The 12,790-nt window shown below is 37.9% G+C and overlaps 1 protein-coding gene across 10 annotated transcripts in view; it reads left to right on the top strand.

The window, feature by feature from the left end:
- Positions 1-12,790, top strand: part of EZH2 (enhancer of zeste 2 polycomb repressive complex 2 subunit) — a 38,123-nt gene that overhangs the window by 13,561 nt on the left and 11,772 nt on the right. For 6 of the 10 annotated variants that reach the window (XM_011365493.2, XM_011365496.2, XM_011365492.2 and 3 more), the window contains 5 exons: positions 1,753-1,869; positions 4,135-4,255; positions 5,053-5,193; positions 6,134-6,236; positions 6,769-6,947. In XM_011365493.2, the coding sequence (XP_011363795.1) occupies positions 1,753-1,869; positions 4,135-4,255; positions 5,053-5,193; positions 6,134-6,236; positions 6,769-6,947 (661 nt within the window). The remainder of the gene's footprint in view (positions 1-1,752; positions 1,870-4,134; positions 4,256-5,052; positions 5,194-6,133; positions 6,237-6,768; positions 6,948-12,790) is intronic. The other 4 variants (XM_011365494.2, XM_023533794.1, XM_023533791.1 and 1 more) reach the window with 1 other exon arrangement.

Genomic DNA, 12,790 nt, shown 5'->3' with positions numbered 1-12,790 from the left:
GGCCGAGATGAGAGTGGTGAAGATAATGTATATAAAGCACTTAGCACAGTGCCTGCAACATAGTATGTGCTCAATAAATGTTAACTGCTGTTATTGGATTATTGGATGGCTGGATGAAGAACTGTATCAGAGGCCAAATAGTGAAACTGGGAAAGGGGGCGGGTTCTGGAGTATTTATTAGCAGACTGGTCATACCTTCTTATTTACTTGAGCTATGAGCTTTCCAGTGTTATTATCTTTATCTTTGCCCTTTTGGAAAGCAGATTAATGGATTAATCAAATCACCGTCACAGTCCTTCCCCACTACTGTGCCTTTAAACCTCCACCTCCACTGAGGAAGGAACTGTTTTTGTGCTGCAGGGGCTGTGACTGTTGGAAGATTATTGCCCCTCCCCGCTCCCGTGCCTGATGAGATGCTGCGGGCTGGGTATGGCCCCTGGGCCAAAGCTTTCTGCTCTGATTTCACCAAATCTAGTCCTGCTATTTTTAAGACCTCTTAAATAAAATTAAACATTTCATAATTGTGTGTGTATATATTATTTTTTTTTATTATACCACTTCAATTCTGCTTGTTTTTGCTTTATTTTCAATGATTATAGGTTATGACTGTATGTCCAGGGCATTTTTGAGAAGGCTCTGGAGACCTGACAATTGGGTAATGGTACTCTTTAAGAAAGCTGACTTCCTAGACAGGATGGGAAGTGCTGTGGTTATTCGGGCATAGAATTTTACCGTATTTCATAGAATCAAAGATGAAAACTTTAACCTTCTAACGTCTGGAGCATCTTAGAATTGCTGCGCTAAGAAAGCATTGTTGTGGTTTAACTGGCAACATTGTTTCCTTAGTGATAAGAGAAGATAATGGCATGCCTTGACATTAATGTCATCATAGATTGGATGAAATACGGTATTTCGAGGGGATGTTTGTCCTTAAGCGTCATAGAAATTCGGTATTATGGCAGAATGTGTGGTGGGTAAGAGCAGGTGCTCCAGAGTCAGACTTTCTGGGTGTAAATTCTAGCCCTGTCCAGTGTATGACCTGGAGCCCATCACCTCTCCTTTCTTTCCCTTCACTTTCTCACCTGTAAATTGCGGGCTAAGAGTGGTCCCCTTCTTACAGCCGTAATGACTAAATGTCAGACATGTTGTGTTCAAAATAGTGATTGCCTAGTGCACACTGAGTGCTTCATAACATCAGCTGTTACTGTTTAGCGATCATACTTTGAAGAATTAATTTGAATCCATTTTGTTGTGATTGAAACTCAGATCTACCCTTTAATGTTTGTACATCATCTGATAACTCAGCAAATGACACCTGGGTTTTTTAAAAGGGAAAATAAAGATAAGGAAGGTTAACCTAACAAGTTTCCATATTCTGAATAAGACTTAAGTGGCATATTTGGCATCTATATTATTCCGTGTGGTTGAGGTGTAAAAGAAATTTATAATGAAAGCAAGGAGCAGTTAATCTGAGGCTAACATAAATACAGTTTTTGATTCTTATCAATATTGGTAAGTATGGGAAGGGTTGGAGGGCTTTAAAAATTTGCAAAATCTGAAGCAATTTTTTTTTTCACCCTAAGTAAAAGAGGGAAGGAGAAAATACTTTTTGGTTTGTATGAACTTTACTGTCTTAGGTAAAGAAATTTCCTTTGTAGAATTATGCAAGTAGACAGCATCCCTTTACAAGCATGAAGGCTGTAGCTTCAGATTGTCTTATATTTACGAGTCATTTTATTTTTTCTACTTTAGTGTTCAGTGACCAGTGACTTGGATTTTCCAACACAAGTTATCCCATTAAAGACTCTGAATGCCGTTGCTTCAGTACCCATAATGTATTCTTGGTCTCCCCTGCAGCAGAATTTCATGGTATGTAAATAATGTGTCTTCTGCTTATTTGATAATCACTTACTTTAAATAGAAAAGCATAGATGATTTTCTTGTCAAGGTGAGTTGATGTGAGTAAAAATGCTATCAAAATGGTAGTACTTAGAGTAATGTTTTTTAACTGATTTCTATACGTATATATTTTTAAGCCTTTGCAGTATTCTTTTCCTAGTCCTTTTTAGTTAAAATATTCTTCAAAGGGAAGTGTTAAATGAAAACCATACCTGGGATTAAAAACATTTAAAAGATGAAGTTTATAGTGCTTATCCTTGAAGAGGTCTGTCAGTACCCTGTATCTGTCTGATTTTGAGGTTTTGTTAACTGAGGATTTATTATTTTAAACAGCTTCAGGCAGCATGGAATTAAATGATAACGCACACTATGAAATACTCTCAGGGCTTATAAAACACGAGTTTAAGCACATTTCCAAGATAACACTGGCCCAGTAGCTTTTATAGTGAAATACTAGTATTTAGTTCTTTATAGAGATGAAGGAGGATAGAACAAAGAAAATTTGAGTGTGCATTCTTTGTGTTAAATAAAAAATATGTAGTTTTAGTACTTAAAACAGTAAGTTAATGTTGGTGGAAGTCCTTGGTGAGCCTACTTTGAGAATTGCTTAGTAGATTAAAAAAAATAGATGTTGTTAATGTGTTATTTCTCTTAAAGATTTTACAGTGGATAGCTACAGGGAGGCTGTAGATGCTGCTGTGCAAGGCCATAAATTTGTGTGTTTAATGCTTTATTCAAAAACATTTAGTTTGGGAATCATATTGCAAGAGCTTAAGTGAGGAGTCTTATTTTTATAGAATGAAACTTTAAAAAATATAGTGTTTAAAATTGTCAATAAATATTACTGATGAATCACCCATGAATTTTGTTGAACACTGACTAAAGCAAAGTGAGCAGACTATCTTATTGCTAGGATATTTGGGAGACAAAGGTTATATGGATATAATTGGGGAGACAAAATAGCCAATTGTTACTTAATTTAGGCTTACATCCAAAAAAAAAAAAAAGCGAGATAGAAGGAAAACTGGGCTCTCTGTTTTTATACAAGCTTGAATCTGACCAGCTCCATACATTAAAATTTAAGTTTTCATTTTATACCACATTTGTACTTTTTCTTCTAATCTCCCTTTCCCCTAATGTGTGAACTCTCCGGTTGTCCTAAATTTGTTATCTAGGGATTATTGGAAAATTTTTCCTTTTCTTCGTTATTTCCCGCCTCTTCCTACTTGACAGTCTCCTTGTGTCTCGTGGCCTTTTCTCGTGCATCCTTCCCTATGGGTCGTGGTCCCAGCCTAAGGCACCTCACGTTTGAAATAAGCTGCCATGTCCTCCTGTCGATCTTAGCCAGTCCATTCTTTTCATCAGAATTGTTTTTAAAAAATCTGTTTTTAAGCATTACCCTTTTCAAAGCTAAGACTTAGACCTATCCTCAGTTTGGTGTCCTTAAATGTGGACTTCAGAGCCCTCTCGTCTTTATAATGTCTTTTTCATTCTTTATTAAAAATTCTCTTCCTCCCATGAATGTCAGCTTCCTGTTCCTTGTATTCTTAAGTATTACATTTTCTCTGAACTGAGCTACCACTCTCTTTCTTCCCTGTTGTCTTCCAAACCTTGATATAAACTTATCTTTATTAACATTATCAGTTTCGCTATTCATCTTTTCCTCTCAGTATTGAAATATGTCATTGTAGACTGTTTTCATTTTATGTATAAGAGTAAATCCTGTTGGCATAAACTTTAATGGACTATCCATACTCTATTTTATATCCCGAGAATCTGTAGAACCTCAACTAGATCAAGTGAATTTTAGAAACCTTTATATTAGGTTTTTTTTGTTTGTTTGTTAAGGCATGGCTGTTGTAGATTTTGATGAACCATATTTCATCAATTCTCAGTTACTTTATCATCTGAAATAGGAACATGTTTTAAAATTGATGAGCCATATTGTAACTTACACCTTTTTTCCTTTCTTAGAGGTACATAAAATAATGGTAAGTTTTAATAATTTAGATTAGGTAAACAGTATTTTTTCTTAAATTTTTTTCTCAATTATGCTTATTAGATAGGCCGTCTTTTATTTCTTTATCGCTTTTAGAATTTGCTGCCTATTTAGGTTTGGAGAAGTGGGTCAAGATCTACTTATGAAAAACAATTGTATTTTAGTTGTTACGTTGATTTAAAAGTATTTGATACTTAGGATAAGGTTGCTTTCTAGATCTGTGTTTTTACTTTTAGGTGGAAGATGAAACTGTTTTACATAACATTCCTTATATGGGGGATGAAGTTTTAGATCAAGATGGGACTTTTATTGAAGAACTAATAAAAAATTATGATGGAAAAGTACATGGGGATAGAGGTGAGCCATGTATTTATTCTCTTGGAAAAGAAGACCAAAGAGTTGAGAGAGATTTTGATTTTTTTTTTTAACGCATAGGTATGAAAAAGATTTTTTTTTTCGTATTAAATTAAATTTTGTGCTGGACTGGCCTGGCTCAGAAGCCTAAAATTTTCAGTGTTTTCCCTATTTTGTATTGAAGGATCATGTTTGCCACTTGAAAATTATGCATAGTTGGTTGTAACATAAATTATAATGACAATAACATGTAAATTAGAATCGTGTGAGTGTATATTGATTTTAAGATTCTTTAGCAGTAAAATTAGGACTAGGGCTCTGCTTATGCGACATGAGCTCCAAAAGGCCCTACACTCAAAAATACCTTCCCCACCAGACCACTGCAGTACCTGGAATTCTAGCATTGGAGTCACAGCTTTGGTGTTTTTGGGTCCCAGAGACCCTGTTGAAGTGTCTGGACAGTGAGGTCTGACAGACACATTGTTTCAGAGGATGCCAAGGCCACTGTTAGATTCTAGAAGAACAGGTTAGAGTAGAAGGCACTGGAAACTTGGGGGAGGAGTGATTAAAGAGAAGACGAAAGGGTTGAAGATAAATTCTGTTCCCAACTGTGCCTTAGGCCAGTCCTGGGAAGGACCCTAACCCCCCCCCCCTCGCCCCCCGTTTTAATGATTTTAATGATGTTAGAGCGCTGTTGATGAACTCTGGCTATTTCTTCCAAAGCAGAAAAGGCGTACATACTCGTTTGTCATTACCGCTTTCCTCTGCATGTTTCTCATGTTTGACTTGGTGAATTTTAGAATGTGGATTTATAAATGATGAAATTTTTGTGGAGTTGGTGAATGCTCTTGGTCAGTACAATGATGATGATGATGATGATGATGGAGATGATCCTGATGAAAGAGAAGAAAAACAGAAAGGTCTAGAGGAGAACCGAGAAGGTATGTCTGTCTATGCAGCCATTCCCGCACTTTTCACAAACAAGGGAGTACAAGGAGGTCTTCATTCCTCTTTTTCTTTTTCCGTTCGTTGAAAATCACATCAATCGTAGTATAATCAAAATAAGAATATTACTCTTAACATTTCTTCCTGTCCTTGAGTGTCTTTGTTTCCTCGGCTGGTAAAAGAATATACTCTAGTTTTTTGGGTTTCACTGGGCAGTCACCATAATCATCATTATATAACATTGATCAGTGACTATGTATAGTGTGCTAATCACTTTGTATGTCCCAGCCCACTTAATTCTCACAGTGCTCCACAGGTAGATGTGATTATCAGAACCATTTTCTAGTCAAGAGAGCTTTAGTGAGGCGAAGTAGATAAGTCGGGATCAGAATGCCGCGGCGGTAGCCCCCTCAGACTGGTCCAGAGCCCGTGATTTGAGCCCCTACGCTGGTTCACGCCTACCCGGACTAGAGGGTCCCAAGGCAGAGCTGAGAGTTGGTGGAGATTTGGCAAAGCTCATTATTAAGACAACTGAGAAGAATGTGACGGTAAATGACAATTACTCCAAACATAGAACTTTTATAACAGGCACCTGTGATCATCTAGTTCAGCTCCTTCCTTTTACAGATGAGCAAATAGACCCAAGTGGATCGGTGACCAGCCAAGGTCACAAAGCCAGTTAGTAGCAGAGCCGGGATTTTACAGCCTGTTTTCTGACTCCCAGTCTGAAACGTTCTACATTTGAGTTTGAATTTTTTGTTTGACCTACTAGCATGTCACAGATACATGTAAAATACGTTAGAAGTAAGTGAAACATAAAGTTGATAATTTCTTAGAAAATTATCTTTGTTATATATATATGTAGTTGGGTGAAGCAAATGAAAGATTGAAAACTTGTTTACTTTATTTTTTTTCCATATTTATTTCCATATTTAGATAAAGAAAGCCGCCCACCTCGGAAATTTCCTTCTGATAAAATTTTTGAAGCCATTTCCTCAATGTTTCCAGATAAGGGCACAGCTGAAGAACTTAAGGAAAAGTAAGATTTGTTCTTTTGAGGCGGTCTTGCCTTGTATGGTATGTACTTGCCACTTTGGTTTATTAGAGATGGAGCTACTGTAGCTGACTGAGCCACTCCGCTTCATTGTTCAGTGTTGGCAAAGTACTTGGCAACGTGGACATGTCTGTGGTACGCCACTACACAACATTCACGTAGACAGAACGACACAAACACATAATTTACAGTAAGTACCACTACGCAACATTTATGTAGACAGAAAAACACACAGACACATAATTTACAGTAGTACCTGCAGAGGAAAAGTTCTCTGGACACTTGTAGAAATTTTAGTGCAGTTAATATTTCATTTTAACATTTTTCACAATAGATTTGATTCTCGATTTATCATGCATACTATTTAAATAGCTCTTCACTAGATTATTGTAGGCTAGATCTTTTCTTTTGTGTTTTAGGCAAGATAACTGTTGAAATTTACGCAGAAACCATTTAGGAACTTTATTTTTAAAACAGTAATTTCACCTTTACTTACATTTTTCTTGGTTAATGTTAGGTATAAAGAACTCACTGAGCAGCAGCTCCCCGGTGCACTTCCTCCTGAATGTACCCCAAACATAGACGGACCAAACGCTAAATCTGTTCAGAGGGAGCAAAGCTTGCATTCATTTCATACGCTTTTCTGTAGGCGATGTTTTAAATATGACTGCTTCCTACATCGTAAGTGCAATTATTGTACGTTTTCATTTTCTATCTTTGTTGTGGAATTATGTCTTAAAGCAACTTGGAAAGTGTTTGTTACAACTAGAATTTATCATTTAATCTTGGAGTTAAGATTGAAAAATGTATTAGGATCAGAGTATTGTTATTTTTTAATGCGTCTCTCGAGGGTCGCTCTGTAGTCTTCTGCATGTGTTGAGTTTGAACTGCTGTCTCCATGAACTCGGGATACGGGACGGTGGTTTTCCAGAAGTGGTAAGCGCGCCGTGGCTCTGTAATGGCACTGTCACTGTAAGCGAGTGCACGGCCCGGAGCAGCACTGCCAGGGTCGATGAGCCAGCTTCGCGGAATGGGAAACTGGCTAAAAAGATGCTTGTATATTCTCTAGCGTTAAATCTCTTCTTTTTCATTTTTATTTGTTTTATTGGTTCCCTAAGTTACCTAAAAAATTACCTGCATTTGCGTATGGGTAAAGCATAAGACGTTCTTACTGAAACTGAAGGTACGTCACATACAGTGTTCCTTTATTTTTCTGACGTTGCTGGGGAATGAGGTTTCTTAGTAAATTGTCCAGGTAACTGGAACTTTTAAAGTACCAACTACTTTTGAGGAACATATTTTGAAAATATATTTCATAGCTCCCAGTTCCCTAAGCAGAGTTCACTTAGCACCGTTCGCCCCCGTCACGCTGCAGTGTGGCCGTCGTGACGTGGCAGCACGGGCGGGGCTTCCGACCTGTGCAGAGTGGTCGTCCTCACGTTGCTTTGTTTTTTTGAACTCCTGTGACCTGAACGCCAGCCCCTACCCCAGCCCCTAACCCTAGCGCCTTTTACAGCTTTCCTCTCATTTTCCAGTCATACGTCCACCTGCCCAAGGAGCTGTATCTTGCATCGGTTTGAGTTTTTGCTCTGTCGTATATTTGCTGCAGCTCATAATTTGTTGTGTGATGTATATCTTGGTCTGGAAATGGTAGAGCGTGCGCGCGCGTGCGTGCATGTGTGTGTGTGCGTACGTGTGCGCATGTGTGTGTGTAAAGCATTAGTGGTTTAGTTGCCTTAAATTAGAAAAACTTGAAGTAGGTTTTTAGCATCTCTGTTCTCTTTCCCATCTCTTTGCTGCTGTCATCCACCCTCCGGTCTGGTTTACGTGGAGGACTCAGTGGTTTAGTGATCCACGGGGAGCCAGCCACTTGTTACCTCAGCTGTTGGATGTCCGCCAGACACACATCTTTGGGCTTAGCGGTGTTGTCTTCACACAGCCCTTGAAATAGTTGTCTTGAATTGCATTTAAATACCCTTTCCACATGGTCACTTTATCAGATATGTCCAGTTCTTATTGAGAACATTGTAAACTGCATAATAACAAAAATGAGTGGAAGCTCTATTTTGGAGTGAGTAAAGTGGTCCATCCAATTTGTTGTTACAGATGTAGCATTTAATGTACCTTTTTGTTGTACAGATGAACCAAGGAAGCAGGATACTGTTAAACATTACAGGAGTTATTTTATTGTGCTGTTTAGATTTGAGTAATTTTGATGAACCTCGAACCTGGTAATTATCTCACTGAAGCCGGGGTGGGAGAGAAGAGTCCACTTCAGTGCAGCTGGGGGCACTGGCCGACGGGATGGCCACGCGGAGGCCCTGCGGGCGGTGGGTCTAGCAGTTTCTGCTCAATTGAGCCTTAACAAATTCTGTGGGTAATTTATTGCTTTACACTAACTTTGACAAAGTATCACTATATATATATATATATATATACACACACATATAAAATTTTTTTTTTAGGTGAAATAAACCATGAAGTAAATTACTAAACATGTTAAATATAGCATTTTGTGCTTTCATTTTGTTTCTTGCCTGTATAATGGGAGTAATATAGTACTTTATAAGCTGTTGTTGAGGATTAATACTGTTAAAATAGTATCTGGCTCAGGTTTAACTATTGTTCTTTTTTAAACATCTTTCACATGACTTACATTTCAAAATAGTATTAAAAGGTGTCCAGTGAAGTCTGTCTACCTCTTCTGTATCTTTCTGTAGTTCTGGCAAATACAAACACGTTCTTTTCTCCTGACCATCCTATTGAAGAGGTGCCACATTGCTCAGGCTTTTCGCTTCTTCACGTGACCGTATAGGTGATATTCCAGTCTGGACAGCCGCGTCGTGGTCTGCTCGCGGAGGCCCTGTGACTTACCGACCCTGTGCTGTAAAGGGTAGCGCTGCAGCGAACCACCTGTGTGTTCCGCCGGTTCACGCACGTGCGAGCTAAGCTGACCGCGCTGTCTGGGCATCGCCAAAGGACCTGCCTTATGGCGACGCGCCGCCTGGACCACCTAGCCGCAGAGTGGGAATGCCCGCTTCCCCAGAGCCCTGTGGCAGCGCGTTCAGAAGCTAATTTGGATTTTTATTGATTGAATGAAAAATGATTTTTAGCATAGTTTTAATTTGCATTTTTTTCTTTCTATATGTTTCAGAGATCTGTGTTTTATTTTCTCTGAATTATTGTTATCATTTGGCTTGTTGTGGTCTTTTTCAAATCCGAAAGTTCTTTATATAGTCAGGAAATTAATTTTTTTAAGACAAGTTGCAATTTTTTCCCAGTTGTTTGGTAAAAATTCCATAAGTAAAGTTTTTTTAAAAAATTAAGTGTAGTTGAATTTATCAGTCGACCTTCCCTACTCCAAGATTATAAAGGGTTCTGTCTTTTTTCCTAGTACGTGTTAGGCTTCATTTTTTAACATCTAACTCTTTGATCCATTTGGAATTTATTCTGATAGAATTTTGGATCCAGCCCCCTCCCTGTCTACTTGTTTCCAGACCATTGTCGCAAAGTCCCTCCCTCACCACTAGGCACCTCCAGGTGTGCTCGGCTGTTCTGGTGTGTGTTTTATTCCTTTGTCTGAGTGGCTTTTTTTTTTTTTTCAGAGATCTTTTAGCTCTTGTCTTTTATATAAATTTTAGAATCAGTTTGTCTAATTAAAAAAGGTCTCGTGGCATGTTTATTAGAATCCTATTAAATTTATAAATTTCATAAAGAGAAACTGACATTCAGAAACAAGGGTGACGTCTAACGAACCAGGATCCAGTCTCCTTTCGTGCCCTTTAATAACCTGATTTTCTTCACGCCGCTCTTGCACATTCTTTGGTCAGATGGTTTCCAGGTGCTACAAGTGTACCTATCAGCGGGCTTTTTTCCTTCATATCCTGTATATTTTATATGCTGCTACCTTACTGAATTGTCTTTGTTAGTAATGGTTTCTCAGTAGATTCTTTTGAGTTTTCCAGCTGTGTGTAACTAAACTATTTGCAGTCATTGGCATTTTTGCCTTCTAACTTTCTTTTGCCCCTAACCGTTGGCTTGTATTTGTAGTACAGTGTTAAATAATAATGGTGTAGTAGATAAATTTTCTGTCACTTCTGAATGTTTTGGAAAATTAACCATATCACCCAGGTTTTGAAATTTGTATAAAGTTGATCTATGTGTTCTGATTCTTTTATTTCAGTGATTATTCTTTTCCTGTTTATGTATTTCATTCTCTCTTTTTTCCTATGGTTTATATATTTTATTTTCTAAATCTCTTGTGTATTTTTCCCTCAGAACAGCTACTGTATTAGTGTTACTGTTTTTCTGTTTGAGTCTGATGTTTGCTTTCATTCTTTGTTTTTTTTGGATATATATTTAACACAATGAATTATCTAGAGTACTTCTTCAACTTTTTGATATTTTCTGTTTTATTTTCTCTTTAACTCATTAAGGGAGAATTTTTTTTAATTCAGGTATAAGTGCCTTTTTGGAGGTCAACTAATTTTACTCTTTTGTGCTGGCAGCCTCTTAGATCTTAGGCCCTACTAGTGAGTTAGGTGTCGGGGCATTTATCATTTCTGAGGAAGAGGCTTCGATTGCAGGGGGCCTGGCAGTTGACCTGGGCCAGAAGAGCTCGATGTCTGACCCTGGGGCCTTTTCTGATAAGGGGTCTTAAAGGCCTCAGTGAACCTGGAAGGATAAATGGCTTTGGTCAAGGAACTAATTAATCCTACTTCATATTCCAAATAACTTTTAGGCCACAATTCATTTCGTAAATTGGAAACTGATTGAATTTCTTTATAAAAGCTTCTGCCTGAAACAGGCTGTCGGTCGGGTCCGTCTGCCTTAGGTAATACAGTTCTGATAGAGAAGGAGGTGAGGAGGGCAAGAAGCATGAGTAAGCTTGGGAAACTGCAGCGGGTTGTCTTTATGTTCCTAAATAGGACCAAAGTAGACATTTTGTTGGGATAAGTATTTTGCTATGCTTTCTATTACCTCGAATGGCCTACCGGGGAATCCATGTTAAGTATGAAACCCAGTTGTCTCAGTTCATCTTTTTTGATGTTATGTGAAAGTCTGAGTGTTCTTTTTGGAATGTATTAGTGTTGACTGGAGATTTTAACATTTTAAATGGTAAGAATTTCAAAGAAGGTATTCCGAAGTTTATAATAGGTGGCTGACGTTTTTTAATATTTCAGATCTATAATGGTTAAAAGTTCAGACATAAAGTACTTGAGGTTTTATTTGCCATGTAACAGTGACTTAAACTCCCTAAACCTCAGTTTTCCTCATCTTTAAAATGGGAGCGAGGACCCTAATATGTGGCAGGGGTTTTGTTGAGAGTTAAATGAGAGAATTAATCCCTAAAGCTTCTCAGTGTGTGCTTCCAGCATAGGAGTAGTTACTGTTAGCTGCTACTCTGCCAGCCTCTGAATATCAACACTGTTATTCTGTGAAGTACTTTTTTTTTTTAAGAATTTACATGATTCTAGCAACTCTAAGTGTATTCAGTAAGAATTTATTCTTAATGCCAATTCTAGTCAGAGCAGACAAGATCAGTACTTTGAGCAGAAAATGTACAAATCAGACACTTTGTACTGATCTGTGATCATTTGTTACCACATGACAGGCTGAAGTATCTGAAAAGCCTGTGTTACCAGCAGTAGTGGCAGACTGGCTGGAGATGCCCGGCCATTCCCGCCCTCCCCGTCGCCAGAGTGCCGGATGAGGGCTGGTCCTGCCGCAGCCAAGTGGCCACACGACTTAGCACCTTTATTCCTGTTTCCTGATCTGTAAAATCCCCCTGGAAATAAGTGATTGGTAACATTTCTTCCACCTCTAGTCCTTGGATTCCCCAGTTGTGTTTGAGGCATCAGTTATTTGGTGAAACATTATTACAAGATTCTGAGGGGCTATTCAGTATGTTTTAGCTTAGTGTTGAATTAATTGCATGTTTTTTCTTTTTACCTTTGCTTGAAAACCTTTAGATTTTTTCCATCAACATTTTATAGGTTGCTTTTGGCATTTAAAAAAAGCCCTCAATACCTGTTTCTCCTTTTTGTAAAATTTAACAGTATTTTGCCTTAATTTTCCTTCCAAATAATTTTCCTGATCAGGGAATTTTATATAATCTTGTTCCTATATTATATTGTTTGAAATATATTTTATTAACTTCAAACATTAGTATTTTAAGATGCCAATTTGAAGAGTATGTTCAGTATTCTGGAAATCTAGTCAGACATTTCTGGAATAGGGAATTCTTTATACACTAGTTTTTAGAATGAATAGCAAACCAATTCTATCCTCTGCTGAAGAAAATCTAGTCATAAGAATAGTTCTCTTTAGTTGAATGCAGTGTGAAATTGAGTGTTACTTTTTGTTTTCTTAAAGTATCTTCGATGATAAATGTGTTAATTGTTCCTTTATAGCCTGAACTTGTTCTTGTCTTGGAGACTGTACCGTCGTTTACTGTTAATTTGTTCTGACTCGGGACCAGCAGAGGCTGCCGTCCTTATGTGAGCGTGTGTATGTGTGTCTACAGATACGTGTGCCTT

This window comes from Pteropus vampyrus, unplaced genomic scaffold, assembly GCF_000151845.1.
Source record: "Pteropus vampyrus isolate Shadow unplaced genomic scaffold, Pvam_2.0 Scaffold112, whole genome shotgun sequence".
Classification (NCBI taxonomy): Eukaryota; Metazoa; Chordata; class Mammalia; order Chiroptera; family Pteropodidae; genus Pteropus; species Pteropus vampyrus.
The sequence above is the reverse complement of the archived record's forward strand: the minus strand, read 5'-3'. Positions and strand labels throughout refer to the sequence as shown.